The 21,754-nt window shown below is 34.1% G+C and overlaps 1 protein-coding gene and 1 pseudogene across 1 annotated transcript; one reads left to right on the plus strand and one right to left on the minus strand.

Annotated features, from left to right (window-relative positions):
• Positions 1-4,882: 4,882 nt before the first annotated feature.
• LOC145009658 (uncharacterized) lies at positions 4,883-7,126 on the minus strand. The gene is made up of 6 exons (XM_078968306.1): positions 7,040-7,126; positions 6,140-6,939; positions 5,783-6,025; positions 5,598-5,709; positions 5,387-5,501; positions 4,883-5,017 (listed from the first exon to the last, which is right to left on the minus strand). Exons 3-6 carry the CDS (start codon positions 5,835-5,837, stop codon positions 4,883-4,885), a joined length of 417 nt encoding a protein of 138 aa, XP_078824432.1. The 5' UTR covers positions 5,838-6,025; positions 6,140-6,939; positions 7,040-7,126.
• A 7,449-nt stretch (positions 7,127-14,575) lies between these two features.
• LOC145009659 (cis-prenyltransferase 4, chloroplastic pseudogene) lies at positions 14,576-15,232 on the plus strand (annotated as a pseudogene).
• Positions 15,233-21,754: the final 6,522 nt, after the last annotated feature.

The following is a 21,754-nucleotide window of genomic DNA, read 5'->3' on the forward strand; positions in this document are numbered from 1 at the left end:
CGTTTTTGTGTTCTGATTGAGTACAATGAAGGATTAAGGTTTGGTCTGAATGGATTTTAGGCTTCCTGGACATTTGATGAACTCGACAAGTCACAAAGGTGACTCGGCGAGTTGGATTGGGATTCAGTGGAATGAACTCGGGAAGAACTCGACGAGTCGCTGGGTGAACTCGGTGAGTTTAGGTCAACATGGACTGTCGACCTTGACTTTGACCAGGGTGGACCAGGGTTGACTTTATGGATATTTATTGGGATTATGAAAAGTGAATCACATGTTGATTATAGGTATTTGAGGAGGATCAATGCATGGAGAAATACCTGATCTTAGCTTATCAGTTCAACATTTAAGAGGTGAGTCTCCTCACCATACCAATGGGTCGAAGGCACCAAGGCCGCACATTATTTGTTACGTATGTGCTATTGGGTTATGTGATATATTCTAGTTGTATCTATGATACTTGTATGGAAGTCCTTGGGGCTTACCTAGGCACTTAGGTATAAGACCATGGAGGGTTTCCACGACATCCTAGGTAAAGACCTCGGGGGGTTCCCGATGCACTTAGGTGTAAGACCTTGGAGAGTTTCCCTGGCATCCGAGGTCAAGACCTCGGGGGGGGGGGGGGGGAGGCATTGGGCTAAGACCATGTAGTGGTTCCCATGGCACCCATAGTAAGACCCAGGAGGGTTTCTAGGGCTTCCTTATATGTTAGTATGCATGGCTTTGTGATATGTGTAGCTTTTATGGCTAATATGATATGTGGATTGTGGATTGTATGTGCGGTATGCTCTAGGGAACTTACTAAGCATTAGCTTACAGTTTGTGGATTTGTTTCAGGTACATTTGAGCCCAAGGGCATGAGCAAGGCTTGATGGTGCGGCGTGTACTCTCTTAGTCATTTTCTATGGGACACTTTGATGATTTGAAACAATGTTGTACTTAATATGAATTTTGATAACAAATGTAATTGAGATTTCATGGTTTATGGACAACATATTGGTTAATCAAAAAATGAAAATTTTCTTTTGAAAGTTGGGTTGTTACATCACTCTTGCAACTCAAAAGACTCTCTTCCCTCTTTGGTCGATGGAAAGGATTCTGAATGAAGCTGTTGAAAATCTGAGCACTCACTGGCTTGATCTAGCTATGTCATTCGAGCTGGAGAACACTTCGGAATCTTAACTTGATTTACCAATTACTCCAAAGGCATTCATGTTCAGATGTTTTGAAAAGATTGAGAAAGCTCCATTTTCGGATAATGATGTCAATCACATGCTTTTCTCATTTTATCTCAAGTATGGAAGGCCACAATACCAGACATGGAGTTCAAATAAGATAGTTGCAGTAAAGGTTTTTGGACCTGTTGAGAATGAAGACTTCATTAACATTCAGTTCAAAGAATTCCGAGGGGCAAGAAATTTGGTATTTGAGTTTTCACTTGCTGACTTGCCTTGCTTAAATCCATATGATTGGATTTACTTGTTCTCGCTTTTATCTAAGGATGAACAAAAATATGAACCAATCTTGGCTCATCTAAAGAGAATGTCAGTCTACTACATTTAAGAGTTTGGCAAAATGGATGTGGAGATAGCAGCAGTTTTGAGAAAGAAGCCTATTCTGAAATCCGAAAGTGAAAGAATCTGAAAGGATAACTGGAGTGTGGCATTTCAAAGAAGAAAAGGTGAAAGAGTTCAAAAATGTTCGTTCTTTCTGTTGGAAAAACATTTGTATTCAACTTCGTATCTGACCTATATCTTGGAGATAATCGAAGCATGTAAAGTGAATGAATCTTCGGATAAGAAATGTTTCTCAGATATGCTGAAGTGGTACATTGTTGTTCGGAACACTCTTCTTGGACTAATGTCAAAACAGTTCAAAGTTCAGAAACGTCAACAATAGTGAACGATCTCCAGTCCTTATTAGACACAAAGGGGGAGATTGTTGGGTCATTTATTGTGCTGTGTCAAATTTAATATGTATGTAATTAGTCTTTATTAATGGATTGGGCCTGTCCATCCACTATTGTGATGCTAGGGTTAGACTATAAATATTGCATACATGTATTGTATTAGGGTAAATCATCTTTGAGATTCCCTACAATGTCTTTACAGAACAGTTCTCGTTGAACTCTTCTAAGACATTGATTATTAATCATTCATCAAAACGCTGATCATTCTTCTTGTTATTTGATTCACTTTACTGTTATTGAATCTATCGTTCTATAATTTTATTGTTTCATCACTGGCCTTCCCAGTTATTCCTTAATCAAACAATTTCTTATATGCCGTTTAAGGCCCCGCTGGCCAAACAGTAGCCTACTCTACGCTCATAATTCTGACCTATCTTGGATTCTTCCCAACCTCAAGTAACCCTAGCACTCCATCCAGATATACCGATCCAAACCTATAACATGGGCACAAATTCTAAAGTGGCTCACACTTGGAACTATCCCCGACAACCCCAAGTGACCATCCCTCACTTGGATTCATCTACATTTTGATAACTTCATAATCACTAGATTACCTAACCATCCCACCATCTTCCTACCTAATCACCACCACATTGAGCTTATTTTAATAAGATCCCATGATCAAATGATATCGAGTGATCACACCCCAAACCAGATGAAACATTATACTACTCTTGACCAGGATTGTTGTATCCCAAAGTATCTTCCCTTGATACAATTCCACATCCTTCTACAATCCCAACTGATGACAAGGAACCCAAAAGACACACAATTTGAACTGATAGATAATAACTTTAATGTTCTTCCTACTAACAAAACAAATCCAAGTCTGTTATAGACCATAATTCCACAATCCAACAATTTAGATTAATGTACCCAAAAGCCATGATATATCATAACAGAACATGACGATTGGTTGTCACGATCATTGACCTCCAATTATACATATCAAAATGTTTGAAGCATCCCCACCCATTGAATATGAATGAGAACAACGAACGATCGAAAATGCACTAACAACAACTCGATAATCCAAAGTTTTCCAATGAACTAAACTCATGTATGACTACATATACCCAACCCTGAAGTTGATTGAGTGATAAACCACTGCGTATATTAGACAATAGGTAGCAATCTATACCCTATTGACGAATCCTTCAAAAACCGATATTCAACCCGAGCGAACCAAACGGCTCATGACCTAGACATCCGCGAACCCAAAAGAACCATTGATTACAATGAGATCCCTGACCAACACCTTCTTGCTGCAAAAATGACTCATGCATTCCTGAGCTCATAAAACAAAGGTTAACTTGCTTTACACCCTGTCTTGACCACATCTTCAACCAAAGCCTCACATATCCGGACCACAAATCCCTATAACCCATTCTTCTGAAACCGCGAACTCAAACAGATCGATGATCTTTCAAATAACATGCCTAGTTCTCCCCCACTTAGGTCCGAACTATCACCAACTGATGTTCAGATAAACCCCACTCAAACCAACTCAGCCATTTACATATCATCCCTAACTCTTGGAATGTATAACAACGCAAGATAATCTCCCAAGTAAAGACCAAACAACTCAAAGACATTCTGAATCTCAGATGGAGACGTCAGAAACTTCCCGGTTGTAACCGCCTCTATCATGAAGAATCCCATGCAAATGCACGAGCAATAACTCTGATAGCCCATTCGTAGCATAGATTCTCCATCTAAGAACAAATGAACTACCACACACTTCTCCTCTGAATCTCTGACCTTCTCTTCATCGCGATACAAAATCATAAAACATGAGGCATCATCCTCATAGTCAAGATACAAAAAAAAGTTGTTGTTCGCAATTCACTTTTCTTGATCATCTAGAACAACCTACCAGAACACGCTCTAACTGAACTCAAGGAAAGCATACCCTTGGTCCTCATCTTGTATAGTATCTACGGAAATGTCTCTCTTTTCACACATGAAAAATTGGAAGAACAGAATCCTCGCCAAAGAAAATGGCATCATAATCCAGTGGTCGATCACTCAATCTCGAGACTGCAATCCTCAAGTTGCTTATCCCAACTACTCCCTCATTGAGTTCCATGACTCAAACTGACCCTACCTCAAGTAGGGCCCCCAAGACCTCAAAATCAACTACTCATCTAAGTCTGCACCATTCAACCCTAACTAACATGGCCACTAAAGCCCAAACAGTCACCCGACTCATCTTCTTCTCGGATCGCCATAACCTAAAATCTAATAATACTTAAATGTTGCAACAGAATCATGGTGTGAAACCATGTTCCTACCCTCAACTAGTTCCTTAGAATTTTTTGGGACTTTCCTTGATTCAAGTACGGAACCTAGGCTTCCAGTCACTACTAGAAAAACAGGCTTTTACGACGCTCATGCGCGTCGTAAAACGCTCAGACGACGCACAAATGCGCGTCAAGGAAGGCCCTGTCATAAAGAGAGACGACGCGCATTTACGACGCTCATTTACGACGCGTAATGCGTATCAAGAAAGGCCCTGTCATAAAGGAAGACGATACGCATTTGCATGTCGTAACCTTACGATGCGTGTGTTTATGACACACATTGCGTATCAAGGAAGCCCCTGTCAAGAAAGGCCATGTCATAAATGAAGATGACACACATTTTTGCGTATCGTAATTTTATATGTTTTAAAAAAAAATGTTTTTTCTAGATTTACTAATTTTTGAATTAAATTTTCATTTAATGACTCTTAATAAATAAAATATCATATATAAAAATACAATTCATTGCACAAAATATAATGTCATGCAAATAATCGTTCCATGGAAAGATAAAACAAATCAATAAAAGTTATAATGGAAATTTACAAACTAATTAGATACAAGAAATATGAAAAACTTGAAATCTCTAAGATTAATAATTCTAGCAGAAGCTTCACGTGAGATACATACAGTTGGAACAGTAAGCATGGATGTTCCTGAATCCACAATAGCAGCAGAAGAACATGTACACGATATCTTTTGCAAGAAGGTGCCTGTCCAAAACTACTGTTAAAGGTTGCCATGATAGCTGTTAAGATTTAAGCATAACAAGAAACCAATCAGTGACTATAATAAGCTAGAAAACAAGCAACTAATAAGCAAAATAAGCAAATAATTAAGTCAAACTATGACTATGTATTGTTCATACAAGAAAAAGAAGGAAAAAATGTTGATTTATTGTTGTTCATATAACACTCTCCAGACAACACTTAATTGAAGAAAAGAATAAGGCTAAACTTATAAAGAAAAAGAATTCAGGAAGAAGACAAGTTTGAAAGCATACAAAATAACATTTAGTCAAGCAAGTGTGATCTACTAGTAAACTTGAAAACGCAAAATTTTGAGTAAATGACCAAAATACCCTCAGAATCATTAATCATAATAACAAGTAACAGACCTTGTAGGAGGCAATGCAGAGGTCTGGCCAGATGGCATAGCATGATAAGCACCATCGATTGTGATATAAGGTGAAGCAACCAAAAGCCCCAGCAGCACCAGCCAAAATAAGTAGCCTACAACAAATTTCACAATTTTAACCATTTAATCACCTAACTATTATTATCTTAAATATTTATTTACTTATATATATATATATATATTTAAAGTACCATGTCATTTCTGAATTCCCCATTCCATTGGGCTGAGTAACATAGCCAGGGAACGCCATGCCAACAGCAGGAACTCCAAGCCCACCAGGATGTTGCCCCGCAAATTGCACAACTGCAAATTTAATAACAGATTAGACACCATAAAAATTTAACATTTTTAATGACCAAATAGCCTTTGGGTTTACCTGGAAAAAATGTTGGAGCACCAGGGAAATTTTGATCACATGGATCCCAAAACATACATACATGATATGACAGATATGATAATATTGGATTAATAAAATATTTAAGAAAACGTAAGGGCAAATTTGTAAATTGTAATTGAACCTTCTCTGTGGATTTAGCTTTGTTCGTGGCTCCTAAAGTTTCAGTGGCGGTGCCTCTTGTTTGGCGCCATATACAAGCTTCATTTAGTGGCTACACAAGCCCTGTTTGTTTCATAACAACACACCATGCTTTTACCTAATATTTATTTTACTAAAGAAAAATAAATACAATGGTGAAGTGAAAGAGCATGTAGATAGAGACAGTTAATTAATTACCGGGTAACAAGCTGAAATGTTGAATATGATCCACGGGAAGTCCCAAGACACCAAAACCACTGTCATATCGGTAGAGCACATGATTAAAAGATTCTCCAAGAAAATCAATCGGCTTATTTGGGGACAAATTTTGATCAATCTTTACACTTTCCTCCATAATTTTAATCAACCCTTCATGCAAATATAGTGGTAAAATGGTCATTTACTCTCTCATTTGGTTCCTAGAAGTTTTAACATAATATAAATACAAGAGAAGATGATAACCATCAAATGGTGTTCGATCATGAGAAGGAATATGCAAGCATTGAACATGAAAAACCCTGTCATTGTATAAAATTTAAGCAAACATACTCCTATTAAAGATTCTATAAAACAAAATTTTATAAGAAAGAATGTTCAAAGAGAAGATGAAGATCAAATTCAACTCACTTTCCAAGAGGTTTCTCAGGTACGACAAGGCCAGTTCCAGTTCCTTCCAACCGTACACAAAGTATCACATCCAATTAGTAAGTAAATATAAGCATATCTTGCAGGGGTAAAATGGTAATTTGTGTAATTTTATAACCAGACACAAATTACCAGGCAAAATGATTGTTTTCTGTTCCAGAGACTAAATACCCTTATGGAAATTCCTGATTGTAGACAAAGGCTAGGCAGGAGACAAATCTGCCATTGAATATATGCATGACAAAGTTTATAAACCATGTCAAACTAATTGAGTAGTCAACTTGCACTTCACATCTTCAGAAAATCCATTGCCATTAATTTCTCCTTAACATCATCAGGTGTGGTCTCAACACCTGAAACACAAGAAAAATAAATAAATCCAATAAGCAAATTAATACTTGCACAATCTTTTTAGAAACAAATATTATTATTAAATCAAAGAGAAAAAATTACCATCATCGAAAACACTGGAACTCTTGTATTGACTAACATGCTTGGCCATCTTTTGCAATCAAACTGTTGTTGTTGGTTTGATTCCTTGAAAATAGAGAATTCAGGAATTCATGAAGCTTCAATTTCCAACTAAATATCTCAACAAAATTTATTAACATAACATAAAAACAACACGCAGTCCATTTGTTAGCAAGAAGCTGGTTTCTGTCGATTTGGTGCTTGCTCCCCGAGACTTTCTGATTCAGGTACTTATTTCAGAGTTTCATATCGATTTTGGTTCTCATTTCAAGGTTCCAAGGACCAAAATCGATATGGAACCTTGAAATAAGGACAAAATTTAAAAAAGTTTCAATTTTGGATCAAACACGATGAAAATCAGAAAGCACAGGGACCATTTTCTAATTCTTCTTAATCTGATGGAACTGATTACGGCCATTTGGAACCAAACACGCCATGGAATGGAATCTCGAATTCCAATTCAACTGGAATCCACAAACTAAACACATCCTAACTTGACTTGGAAAAAGCTTCAACATTCAATAATGAAACCTAAAGAAAGTATATAAACAAACCTTAACAGTTGTAAGTCGGGGTATCTCATTTCCCATTCGATCTACAAGAACAGGAAGGCAAGCCAGTAATTTTGCTGTGAGATGATCACCAAATGTTGAAACAACAAGCCCCATACAAGAGATAGCACATTCCTTAACTTCCTGGAGAAAGACAACTATGTTATCCCAAATTCCCAATACAAGTTCACAAACAAGTACTAACCTGGTCTTGATCTCGGTTTGTCAATCGTGACAAGATGGCATTATATATTGGATGGACATAAGGTTTGAAATCAAAATTAGAAACCTAAACAAATCAATAAAGTAATATCAAAGCTGAAAAATAGATAAATACAAGAAATTTTTGGAATAGATCATGAAATAGAAAGGGATAACACCTCAATGTTTGCTCGAACAAGTTCCCCGCATACTCTTAATGCATCTGCAGTAACTTTGTAATAGCGTTCACCAACAACAAATAAAACAGGAGTAGAAATAGCCTACAAGAAGATGTCAACATAACAGTAATATTAAAATCTAGAAATCCTAAAGTAGAAACCAAAAAAAAAAGTGGGACCCTTTATATGGATAATACATTGTAAGGGATCGGTAATAGTAACTGTCAGATGCAAAACATTATTGCTCTCAAGAAACTACAATGAAAATATTAACGAAATCACTGATTTTTTTCCTAAGTTATAATAAGCAGGTGGATCATAAAGTGCCTTTTGGGATATAATGTAACATAATAATCCATTCCATATTAATAGTCTGTTAAACTAGACAGTTCAAGCTGGTAATTGCACTACTAAAAATAGATACCAGCTACATAGTCTTTTAACTGTTCATTTGAGAATTCATCTTCTTTTCTTCTTTTTTGAATTTTATCCATTTGAGTACTACTTCTTATTCACTAACAGATCCCAATATTTGTTTTTTGTTTTTGTTATGTTTTTTTTTTAATTTGACTTTTGGGGATTTTGTTTGGTTTCAGGTTTCTTGTGGAGGAAGATGAAGGACATGAAGAAGACGAAAGAGACAAGGGCATAATGGTCATTTTCATAAATAATTGGTTGTGTCGTAATCAATACTCTTTAAATAATTCCGTAAAACATCTGAAATGCATTGTTTTTGTGATTGTCATTAAGGATCCAAGAATCTATTTAGACATGAACTTTGTAGCTGAATCCATTGAAGAATCAATCAACATTCTCATTTTCATTCACGAGGGTAAAAGTTGAAATGAAATAGCTTTTACCATAGAACAAATATAGTCCTAACAAATGATCCTATGGCAGAAAGTGCAAATAAAATTCATAAATTGAGCTCTACCGGAAATATATGCAGAAACCAAAAGAATTTTTTTCATTCGGTTTCCTCTTACCGAGTATAAGACTCACATGAACACGGTAGAGAAGGGACTTGGACATGATGATAAAAAAAACTTAATCAAAACTATGAGTAAATTAACCTAATCACTACAGATTACCTAAAAAATCATAAACCCTAGAAGTTTCTCTAGATTAATTTGGGGAAGTTGCATATAAATTGAAACATACACAAGCCCTAGAAATCTATTAACATGTAAAGTACCTGACTGATGCCATTGTTGTCAAAAAGAAACTCCTGGAAGAGATCAACGACGCCCAATCATTGCGGTCCAAAGAAGCAGGATCTGCAATACGTGTTTTGATGTTGTAACATTTTTGGTTGCAGATTTGTAGGTCATTTGGAGATGGAAGACTATCACTAGAACAATACGTGTTCTCAACGACTTATTCTGGGAAGCCATGTGGCACCGATGAGCAACAGAACAACTCCTAGATGAAGATGATGACAAACATGGTGGGCAGTGGAGGCACTGCTTAAGGCATTGGGTTAGGGTGTCCATCGGAAGGGTTTTTTTTACCAGCGGGAAGGGCTTCTAAATGTGAGAAGCTGTTGTGAGCCCTAAGAAGTATGTGAGGTCCGGTTCAAATCCCTAGTAACTTATTGATTATGTGAAGATGGGCCATATGCGAAGATAAAAGATGAAGATGGACCATATTTGAAGAATTTTGGGCAACGGTGTGGTTAGATTGGTTCAAAGCGTATCTATGGATATTAAAGCGGCCATGGAATTTGCAGAATTTGTACCAGTTTTAGGGATAAATCGAACTAGTTGGTCTTGGTTGTTGATCTTCTTTGCCGTGATTACTGGCTCGTGAATAGAGAGAAAGGTTAAGGTTTCTTGATTGAGAGAAGGAGGGGGAGAAAATGAAGGTCATCAGCAAGTGGAGAGGAATGAATGAGCGGGTCCTCCAAAATTTTGAGCAAGTGGAGAGGAATGAATGAGCGGGTCCTCCAAAATTTGGGGATTTTTGTCGATCGATCATTTCCCGCCTAAAAGGCGTGTTTCATTAAAAATTTATAAAGCGACATACTTACATGACGCACATTTTATAAAAGGCGCCCTCCGCATTTCCTTTTTTCTCTTTTCTAACACTAATTTTAGGGCACGCACAAATGCGTGTCTTCTATCCGTCAAATTTTGCAAAACTGACAATATTTTTTAGGGCACCCACAAATGCGCGCCCTCTATCGGCGAGTGTCATTGTTTGCGCGTCATTAAAGGCAAGTTTTCTAGTAGTGAGTAGTACAGGCCCAATACTACCTTCCACACCTATCCGTACTTTCCTCAAAATAATCATGAATCCTCTAAGTTACTTCCTTATAGTGATACCATCCAAAATATGCTAAACATCGCACCTTTTTCACTAAAGCTTTTCCTAGGCTCTCCTAGGATTCCCACCTCACCATGCCATCAGATGCTAAAGGACCTCTACTAATTTCAGTTAAATACTTCATGAATACAATTACATGCAATAAATCTTATATAATCCTTAGACTAAAAGACTCAACCCTAAAACAATTATACTCAAAAAAGAGATGCGCAATAAGGCCCATTCAACCACTCTAAGATTATTTAACCCTTACTACATGTAACTTAACATATTCATGTGATAACTAACTCACATTAATATGAGTCATACAAAGAACAAAGCAAGCATCATTTGGGCATCAAGAACTAATAACATCACATAAACAAATAGTCCTACCTCAGAAGCTCCTAAAGATCTCTAATCACTAGCGTGCATCATTACCATCTTACACAACATGTGTAAAGGAATATCTCCTAATCAGGCATCCTACCATGCAACACTGAGCAGATCCTCAACCATAATCTATCATGCGATTCTCATATATTCACATCAAACATCAATCATATAACACGCATGGGTATTTTGGGAAATACTTACTTGAACTCGGTTGATTGCACGCATTGCACTCATTTTTTTAAAAAAAAAAATTAGAAAATCAATTCCTTTTAGAAAGTTTTTACCAAATCCTTAGTTTGAGTTCAAGCATACCCAAGAGTATGTTTGAATCCCTCAAACCAAGGCTCTGATACCAACTTGTAACGCCCCGAATTTCAACCCAAAATTTTCAATTAAAACTTTAAGTATTTATTTAAATCACAACTACAAGATCTTAAAACATTTATCAGAGTATTACTAAAAGTTATCAAGTACACAAGTCCCCAAATTGATGCGATGCAATCGAGCTGTGACCCTCCTTTCTAATAAGAAAACCCGAAACATGTAAACCACAAATCATAAGCACACAACTTAGTGAGTTCCCCAAAATACCACACACATCACATCATAAATAAATAGTTATGTGTTATCAGGAAGCCTGGGGACTATCAGCAGTCCCATTAGGCTAACAGCACGCCCGATGGGTTATCAGCAACCCTGGAGACTATCAGTAGTGTCAATCACATATAAACAACATAACATAATAATAATAGCTAGACCCAAATGGTCATCACATATACAACTATTCTACCACTTAGACTCATACAAACATGCAACAATCACAAAGACAACTAGCATCCTACATACATAATTTAGTGAGCCGACATTGGTGCCATCGAATCACAAGTACATGGAGGAGACTCAACTCAAGCTGTTGAAACAACCAGATAAATGCTCAAACTACTGATCCGGGAAACCTCCACACCAAATAACATCAGATAATATCCTAATTAATTATCAGGTCATAAACCATACCTGGGCCATGCCTAAAGACACCCAAAAGTCTACAATGGCCCAAATTCCTAAATGATGCCTAAAGCCCACTATAGGCCCAAATCCTAACAATGTCCCGAAGTCAAAAAGGCTAGTGGCCCAACATGGCCCAAAACCCTAGTAGTCCAAATATAGCCCAAAACCCAAAAGTCAACAAATGTCAATGGCAGCTGAATACGCTTGGCATACTCAGACTTACGACTAACGTACACTTTCTTTGGTCAGTACGCAAAGCGTACGAGCTGGCTATGCCTAGCCAACCCCAAATCACCATTAAGTGCTTAATCAGTTAAACAATGAAGTCCACTTCTCAGATCTAATCCCAAATAATGTCTTAACCCATAAAGTCTCTGACTTTAAGTCTTTGCATGACAAAGAGGGCTCAAACCTCAAATATCTAATTTCCACAACACTTAAGGTCACTTAACTCATGCATGGGCCAAAGAAAATGATCAAACACCCATTTTTATGGATCAAGGCACTCAAAAACATCTAAAAAGATAGCCAAGAAGCTCTGGAGTACCTCATACTCACAAAGGTCCAAGCTTTTGGGACAAAAGCTCATAAATACCCATCTAAAAAGATCTAGAAAGAACATCAGCAAGGTATGAAATTTATACCTTCAAAAATGCATAAGATGAAGGAGTTTTTGGATCTACAAGCTTGCAAGCAAAACCACATTCTTCAAAGACCTTCTTCCTTAACAAGAATGCACAAAATCACCAAAAGATGCCAAGATCTTCACCCTTAAGGCTAGGGTTCGATATTAGGGCTTAAAGGGAGTGGAGGCTGATAATGGGAGGTCCAAGGGTGAGATAATGTGTTTAAATAGGGATGAAACCTTAAAAATTAGGGGTTGACATCAGCTTGCGTATGCCCAGCATACTCCTAGTACGCCCAATGTATTAGGCTAGTCTTCGCGATCACCTCTTACCTAGTACGCCCAACGTACTAGGCTCAACCTAAACACCCTCATAACTTCAAATGACCATAACTTCTTCGTTCTAACTTCGATTTCGATGTTCTTTATATCCACTGAAAGGTGATGAAAATCCCCAAGATATTATCTAGATATCTTGGACTACAAATTCCTCGAACAAAAATCCATATTTCATGCGAAGCCCTGGCCTTTTACTTTTCCTTTTTCACTATTCGATCCAAAACACAATTCAAAGGTTTGATATCCCAACCATCATTACCTCCTTCTCAAGCACTAACTTCACCTCCTTAAGGCCTCAAAGATTTTACGTAATCGATTTTCGGCCCAAGACCCTAAATCACAAAATGTCCGGAAACATGGTGTTACAGGTAAATTTTATGTTGCTTCTGTTGAGTGTGTGTTTGAAAATCCATCACATATCAACAATGGAATTCCGTTCTAGGTTTATTAGCACATGTAAAATATATTTTTTTGTTTGGAGAAATTGATGTGGTATATAGTTCCTATACATAAAAAGTAAAATTGTGTATGATGTACGCAAATTTAGTTTCATCGATTTGAACAAAAAAAAAGGGACAATTTTAATTAAATTTTTTTTTTTTTTTTTTTTTTTTTTTTTTTTTGAAACGGCAAATCTAACCTACTCTTAAACTACACCTTAAATCCACCTATGTGTTTGCATGTTTATCTTGTTAAATTATTTTTTAATTGTGATATGTAAACAAATATTATTAATTTGAAGTGACAAAGTGTATGCAATTGATATTAATCAAAAACATTGTTAAAAAATATGATTTTTCGGTTGTTCCAAAAAAAAGTATGATTTTTGACACATCATGTTGCAACACTTCTGCATAATTTCGCGACAGTTTGTATCGAAAAAAATGATGATGTTTCTAAAGCTGATTCTAAGTAATAAGTAATAACCTAGGTAGATTTTTCGCGACAATATCCTTTGTCAAGAAAAGTTTTCGAAATAACGTCATGAAGTAAAAGTGTTATTTCAAATTGTATGGATCCGGTAACGCTTTGTCTCTACTAGATTTGTCTATACTAGATCTATATTTGTGTTTGTTTGTTGTTGTTTGATAATTTTAAAGTTTAAATTTTTTGACCTGTATCATTTTATTTATTCTTTTGAAGAAATTAAATATCTTCATATCTTTTGTTTATATCCATCTTTTGAATCATATAAAAAGATGACATGAAATCGATTAATCTCTTTTAATCTCTTCTTTTAATTTTGGCATTTGCTTTGCTATAACAAATAGAAAATAATTAGAAACAAAAGGTAAAAAGATATTTGATTTCTCGTTACTTTTTACTATAAAGTAGCTTCAAATATTAACTTAAACAAGAACATAATATAAAATAGCTTCAAATTTAATCATAACTGGGGATGGTACCCTCCGTACGTTGCTGTAAAAATCTTTTCTAAACACATTATAAAAAATGTAAAAGAAGTTATAAAATTAAGACAAAACGTCAAAAATGTTCCCGATGGTTTCACAAAATCTGAAGTTTGGTCCCTAATTTACAAAAACCTCACGGATTATCCCTATGATTTCAAAACTTTTAATATTTGGTCCTTCCGGCTCACTCTGTTACCATTTAGCCGTTAAGTAATGGACATTTTTGTCATTTCACTGCCTAGTGACCATTTATGAGGTTTTCTATTATTATTTTTTAAATAAATAAAATTAAATATGCAAGGGGTCCCCCCCCCACACACACACTCTCTCTCTCTCTCTCTCCCCCCCTCTCTCTCTCTCTCTCTCTCTCTCTCCCTTCGGATTCCTGCACACATCTTGTGAAAACGATTGTGGGGTTGTTCCTTCATCTCCCTCCAATCTGTGTTTCTAAAACTGAAAACCCTCTTTCATAATTCTATCTCTTTCCCTTTCATCGCTCTTGCCTTTCAAACCCCTTTTCTTTATCAACCAATACCCCCCATCATCATGTAATCACCAACGACCAATATGTCGGAGCTAGAATCACTTGGCCAGAGGAACCGATTGTTACTCCAGTGGGACTCCATCGCGAGTTAATGCCAAAGCATGTTGAAGTCATCATTGACGGAAATAGAAGATGAGCTCAGTCAAGAGGATTGATGCCTCAGGCAGGCTACTTGACCAGTGTCGGAGCATTGAAGTTTGTGGTGGATATGTGTCGTAAGTGGGGAATCCAAGTTCTTACATTCTTCGCCTTCTCATCGGACAATTGGTTAAGACCTAAAGTATGTGTAATTTCAAAATTGGATTCCAATTTCATTAGAACTTTGTGGGTTCAGTCGATTGATTAGTTGTGTTTATGTAGGTCGAAGTCGATTTCTTAATGAGACTGCTTGAAAACACATTAAAAGATGAAGTTGCTTCCATGTCGAGGTAATTGACTAATTTCCACCGCTTTGAATAAGTTTTCGTTCAATTTCAATCCACTTTCAAAATGGAATTCTAATAACAGGGATGAAATTCAAGTTTCTATCATTGGAGACGTATCTAAGATTCCACAATCCTTACGAGATTTCATTACACATTGTGAGAACCCTATTCTTGTAACTTACAAGTCATGATGGGTGGTTCTTGGTGGCTGCTAGTCACGGTCCAAGGGTAAAGGATAAATGTTGGTAGGTGTTTGTAGTGGTGTTCTATGCCAGCAGGGGTAGAGGGTGAATTCATTAAAGCTTATACATAAGCTGAAACGAGAGAGAGAGAGAGAGAGAGAGAGAGAGAGAGAGAGAGAGAGAGAGAGAGAGAGAGAGAGAGAGAGAAAGAGAGAGAGAGAGAGAGAGACCATTGCATATTAAATTTAATTTATTTAAAAAAAGTAATAGAAAACCTCATAAATGGTCCTTGGGTAGTGAAATGACAAAAATACCCCTTACTTAACGGCTAAATGATAACGGAGTGAGCCGGAATGATTAAATGTTAAAAGTTTTGAAACCACAGAGACCATCCGTGAAGTTTTTGTAAATTAGGGATTAAACTTCAGATTTTGTGAAACCACAAGGATTATTTTTGAAGTTTTGTCTAAAATTAAAAAAAGCTAATTAATTTTAAAGAAAATTAAAAAACAAGTTATAAAAAATTAGGGAAATTTTGTAAATAATATTTAATGAATACATAAATTTTTTGGAGAGATCAACATTGTAACAAAAGTAGAAAAAGGGTTGAAATTTAAATATTAACATTTAGAGGCGAATTGTATCAATTTAAACATATTAACTCCCATTTATGTAAAAAAAATCTGTATATGAATTTGTTTAAACATATTGACTACCATTTTATGTAAAAAAAATGTGCACGTTAATTTTTTCTGTAAAGAAAATTTTTATAATTTATTTTCTTTAAAAGAATCAAGCCTATCAACATAAAAAAATTAAATTTAAAAAAAAAAAAAAAACCTTTGGTGACCAAAGTGTGAAATCTAAAGACAATATTATTCATTAGAAGTTATAATTTGATATGTATAATAATGATTTTTTTAATTTTTTATTTAAGTTAGGAAAATCTGTAAAAAAATCTTTATATTTTGGCTCTATTGACAAAAAAATCACATTTGTTTTTTATTTTAATTTATTATTATTATTATTATTATTATTATTATTATTATTATTATTATTATTTGCAATTTAACTATTGAAAATCGGTAAATACTTGCAAAATAACCCTTGTAAGCGGTTCGTACCTATTTTAAGGGTTAAATTGCAAACACAAAAATATGGATGCCTTTTTCGTTAATAAGATTAAAGTTTAAGAACATTTCTGGAGATTTTTGTATTTTTTATATATATTAAATTTATTTGAAGAAAACTTATATATTTATTAAAAAACTCAAAATAAAGATGATTTAAAAAAAAAACACAATAATGATAATTTATATGTCATTTTTGGAATTTTTGTGATTTTTTTTAATAAATATCATTACTACAATTATAGGTACCATTTATATCCTATATAACTTAAGAGGATCTTGTTGATTTGTCGTAAGAAATGTATTTCTAGGCTAAATACTACTTCATTGTTGAATTTTTAGACTTTGTGTATAAATGTATAAAACGTTTACCATAAAACTATCACTTACCGAAGATTCTTACACAATCGAACGAAACCTCATACAATAAAGGTTTATGAGATGTTATTCCTAAATAAAGCTTCATTATACACACTATGTGGTATAAAACACATTTTTACGATAAATCAATAAAAGTCTGTTTTTGTGTTTACTAACGTCTCATATTTGTCATTTTTTTCTATTTTAACATTTTATCAGATTTTGCACCCTCTTAGCCGGTCACCATTGCCATAAAAGACCTCATATTTACAAATCATCACTACCACACTTTGTCCACACCACCACCAGTTGTCATCAATAATACCATATTCACTATAAAACACCAGTAGTTTTATGGAAAAGTTTTATATCTGAAAACTAAAAATTCTATATAAAATAGCATTTGGCTTAGAAATGCACTTATTGAACAATGTCCCCTTTAGTTATATAGGATATAAATAATATCTTTAAGATTGTAGTAATTATATATATTAAAAAGAATAAAAAAAATCTAAAAATGACATATATTATAATTACTATGTTTTTTAATTAAATAAGTTATCTGTAATTTGAGTTTTTTAATAAATAAATATAAGTTTTTTTCAAATAAATCTAGTATATATATTATATAAAAAAGAAAATCACAAGAAAAGTTCTTAAACTTTAAATTTATTAACAAACAAATCATTTATGATTTTGTATATGTAATTTAACCCTTAAAATTGATACTAACCGTTTTCAAATGTTAATTAGTGTTATCTTATCGGTTTCAATAATTAAAATTCAAAAATTCATTAATTTTTTTTTTTATAGATTTTCCATAAATTAACAAAAATATATTATATTATTATTCTAAACAAATTTTGTAACGTTATTTTCAAGAAAGATGCCACTTTGTTAGATGAACAGGGAGTTGTGCAATATCCAATGGGACGGGTCCCACAAGGGATAGCGTGCGATTACGTGATGTTTGTGTTGGGCCCACAAGACAATTTAATTGGGTAAACAAGAATGGCATTTTTGTAATTTCATTACAAATTCAGGGGTTTGATCGTAAAAGTCGCTTTAATAAAAACCCGCCGAGATACATGGACCGGAGATTTTGACAGGCGGATCACAAGAATTAAGTGTGGTCCTACCTTTGTACGGACTTTTAATATTAACGGTCCACCCAGTTTATGAAAATATCATAATTGGTCCTTTTACAAATCATGATGTTGCTGAACTGTCCTTTTATATCCTGATTCTAAAAAAAAGTTAAATTAATTTTATATATTCTTTTTTCTACTTATGAATCGATAGAGTTGCACTGAACGTGTTTTATTTCTTACCAATTATAATTATTTTTAAGTATTTTAATTGAGACTAATAATTGATAACTTTAATACAATTTATACAAGTATAAGAGTGAAGACAACACTAAAGCATTTCTATTTGTGTATAAAAATATAAGTCTCAAAATTCATGTCATGTTAGTTTCTATTTTTGGAAAAGCATAATGTTGGAAGCATTTGTTTTGTTTGCATCCTTTTGTGCATAACATATCATATCTTGTCATTTATGTTTATTGTTATACTTTTATCAATTAAATTATAAACTTGGTCTTAATGTTTTATTTTTACAAGTTTAGTCCAAAATTTAAATTTTATCTCAATATAATCTTAAGTTTGAATTTCATTAAAGATATCGTTCATATTCTTTACATAGAATTGCAAATTCAGTCTAAAATTTTAAATTTGGTACGAACATTTGGAATATTCACAACAAAATACAAAGTTAAGGATAACACTGGGACAATTTTAAATTTGGAATGAACTTGTAGTTTTTGGTAAAGCATAGGGGGACACATATGTAAGTTACACTTTTCTATATATATTATTCAATTTTATGGATAATTATTGGGATTTTAGTCATGTATCAACTATCAAGTCGCATTATTCATAAGTAACTGATAATTAAGAAATGAACAAAACTTCGGATCTTCATCTAGGGTTTGGATTATAAAATGTCAATATGGGTTAAACGAGTAACATCTACGCGTTTTGAAAACTGGACGAATCGGAAACCGAATCCACTGTCTTACTGATTTAATAATTCAATTGGTCCGATCGATCATAAAAACGAGATGATATCAAAATTACTTTATTAGTTTTAATTAAATAAAAATGCAAAAAATGAAAAATATGAACATTTTTTAAAATACCTATTTAACAAGACTGGTTTTGACCGATTTTCAGTTTTTCAAAACATGGTTTAAAACAGTATGAAAAGTATGCCAATTTGTTCTCTTTAATAAATAAATGGTTTTTTTTTTTTTTTTTTTTGTCATTTGCTACACTCTCATTCAATTTGTCAAATGTCATTTTATGATTATTTTGAATTTTTTTTTTTCGACATGTTATTTTAATAGTTTTTTCTATTTTATTAAATTTCACATAATATTTTAATGTAATAATTACAATAAATGTACTAATAAATAGATATTAATTTCACTAATAAACTTACCTTTTAATTTTAAAATTTCCAAAATTAAAGTTCATTAGTTTCTTTTTCTTGGCTTTTAGTGAGGGAAAGGTGAATGATAAAAAACTGATGTAACACTCAAAAAGTAAAGGATATTTCTCATACATACATGCACTCTTATATGATGGTTCTTAAGTTTAAAAACTTTTGTATGGACCATTTATTTTTCTGTTAAATTTTATATGAGAAAAACCACCCCCTCAAAATACACATACACATACATACATACATATATACTCTTTCTCTCTCTCTCTCTCTCTCTCTCTCTCTTTGTGTTTGTGTGTGTGTGTGTGTGTGTATATATATATATATATATATATATATATATATATATATATATATATATATATATATATATATATATAGAGAGAGAGAGAGAGAGAGAAAGAGATAATCTATCACTTGAAACATCACTGCCCTACCCCCAACTATAGACCATTATCATTCACCGCTCACTCACTCACTGAAAATCAAACCCCATCTTTGATGTTTATTCTATGGTTGGCAATATTGAACATCCATCACCATAATGGACCCTAGCTTATGCCCGTCGTCTCTTAAAGTTAAACCCACCACTACCAATATAGGGTTTTCTCAATGAACCTAATTTATTTTTATTTTTTTACCTACGCCAAGTAGAAAGAATATAAAAGAGAGAATTAGCAGTGGTCGGTGGAGGTGGTGGGCAAAAGCACCTATTGGAGCCATGGTCTTTCTATGTGTCCATACCATTCTTATCTCCACCCAACATGATGAACCTACAACTAAAGATGAAACCACAATTTTATCTCAAAGAGCAAGTGATCAAACCAATGGATCCTAAAAACTACTTCAATGAAAAAACCATTATCCATCTCTCAACCAATCTGGTTGTTTGTCATTAGTAGCCCTCCATTGTCGGTTACTAGTAACCAATTGATGGTTACTAGTAACCAATTGAGTTCTCAACACACCCCACCTTCTCTACCCCCCTCCCCCCCCCTTTTTTTGTATTTTAACATCCTATTTCTGAGTAAACCCTATGTATTTATTCTATTTTTAATTTATCCCTAAAGTCATATTAATTTGGCATAGTGTTCACTATCGGGACTTAAATGTTATAAATTATGGAAACTGGGGGTTAAAGTGTCACACCCCCAAACCTAGGATGGCATAAACGTTCGGGGGTAGGATGATTTTATGTATATGATGGCGGAAACCGTCATATACATAATTGAAAAGGTTACGTTGTTCGGGTGTTACATGTTTTCAACATTTAATTATAACATGATGTCAAAAATGGTTTGTCTGATGCCTTAGCGTCCCATCCTCAATAGCTTGTGATTTACTGTATTAGTTATTACCTAAGAATACAAGTAGTTTTAAAAAGTGTCAACAATTAAGTTGGTGAGTTCATAAGCTTTTAAATGTAGTGTTGAAATCCTTTGTTTGTATAAGTAGAGTTTGTTCTAGAAAATCTAATATTTTCCTTTTAAAATGAGTGATAGTCTTAAGACTCAAAGACTGAAATGTTCAAGTATAATCCATACTATAGTATATGCAATTTTAAGTTATGTAAAAACTATGAAAGTATCCCCGTAAACTATATGTATCGTCGTTTCCCTATGTGAGTTATTATAACCGTGCTAAACGACATAGATGGCATGTTACATCGTTCTTTAGGCGACGAAATATTATAACATTTAATAATAATAATAATAATAATAATAATAATTGTTTAAAATAATGAATAATTATTTTAAATTGTGATAACATCAAATTATAAATTACAAAAACGTTAGCTACAAATAAATTGTATTTTAAATAAACATCATTAATGAAATTGGAAAATAATTGCATAAGTAAAAATTTAAATTAATAAATCATAACAATTGTTAAAAATAATACTAAATAGATAATTATATTTAATTCTATTAATAAGAAAGGTGGGTTGATGTCAATAAATATTATTGTTCAAAATAGTAGAGATTATATATATATATATATATATATATATATATATATATATATATTGTAACAGCCCGGAATTTCAGGTATTTCTTTAAATTATTTTTGGGGCACATTTAGGAGGGGACTCGGCGAGTTAGTGCCTGACTCGCCGAGTAGGACCACGGTCTTGGTCACAGATACGCGACTGGACTCGACGAGTCCAATAGGGACTCGGCGAGTCGACGCTGTTCAGCTGAAACCCTAGCCGTTTTGATTCTGAATCGTATATAATGTCTTTAGGGCCGTCATGTCTCGTCTTTTGGCCGATTGAAGATATCTTAGGAGTCTGTGGGCATCTGGAGCAAGGGTGAGGGCTAGTGGAAGCTTGAAGAGGTTGTTAGACAAGGAGAGGCAAGGTGGTGATCAAAGGAGGTTCAAGGGGTCGAGTTCTAAAGGTTGGGGACACAGGGAACACGTTTCCAGGTAATCTTCGGATCATATCTGTAGCTTTTACGTTGTATGCGAATTTAGGGTTTAGGAAACCCATTTAAGGAATTGATAGATTATAGTGTTGTTACAAGTGGTTAAA

The sequence above is a fragment of the Lactuca saligna genome, chromosome 8, assembly GCF_052625555.1.
Source record: "Lactuca saligna cultivar CGN05327 chromosome 8, ASM5262555v1, whole genome shotgun sequence".
NCBI lineage: Eukaryota > Viridiplantae > Streptophyta > Magnoliopsida > Asterales > Asteraceae > Lactuca > Lactuca saligna.

What these genes read in the sequence shown, in the direction of transcription:
- LOC145009658 (XM_078968306.1), bottom strand. Translation starts at nt 5,837, where the DNA reads ATGTTTTGGGATCCATGTGATCAAAATTTCCCTGGTGCTCCAACATTT. An exon ending in TGCTCCAACATTTTTTCCAG is followed by an intron (nt 5,710 to 5,782) that starts GTAAACCCAAAG and finishes TTAAATTTGCAG; the next exon opens with TTGTGCAATTTGCGGGGCAA. An exon ending in GGGAATTCAGAAATGACATG is followed by an intron (nt 5,502 to 5,597) that starts GTACTTTAAATA and finishes AATTTGTTGTAG; the next exon opens with GCTACTTATTTTGGCTGGTG.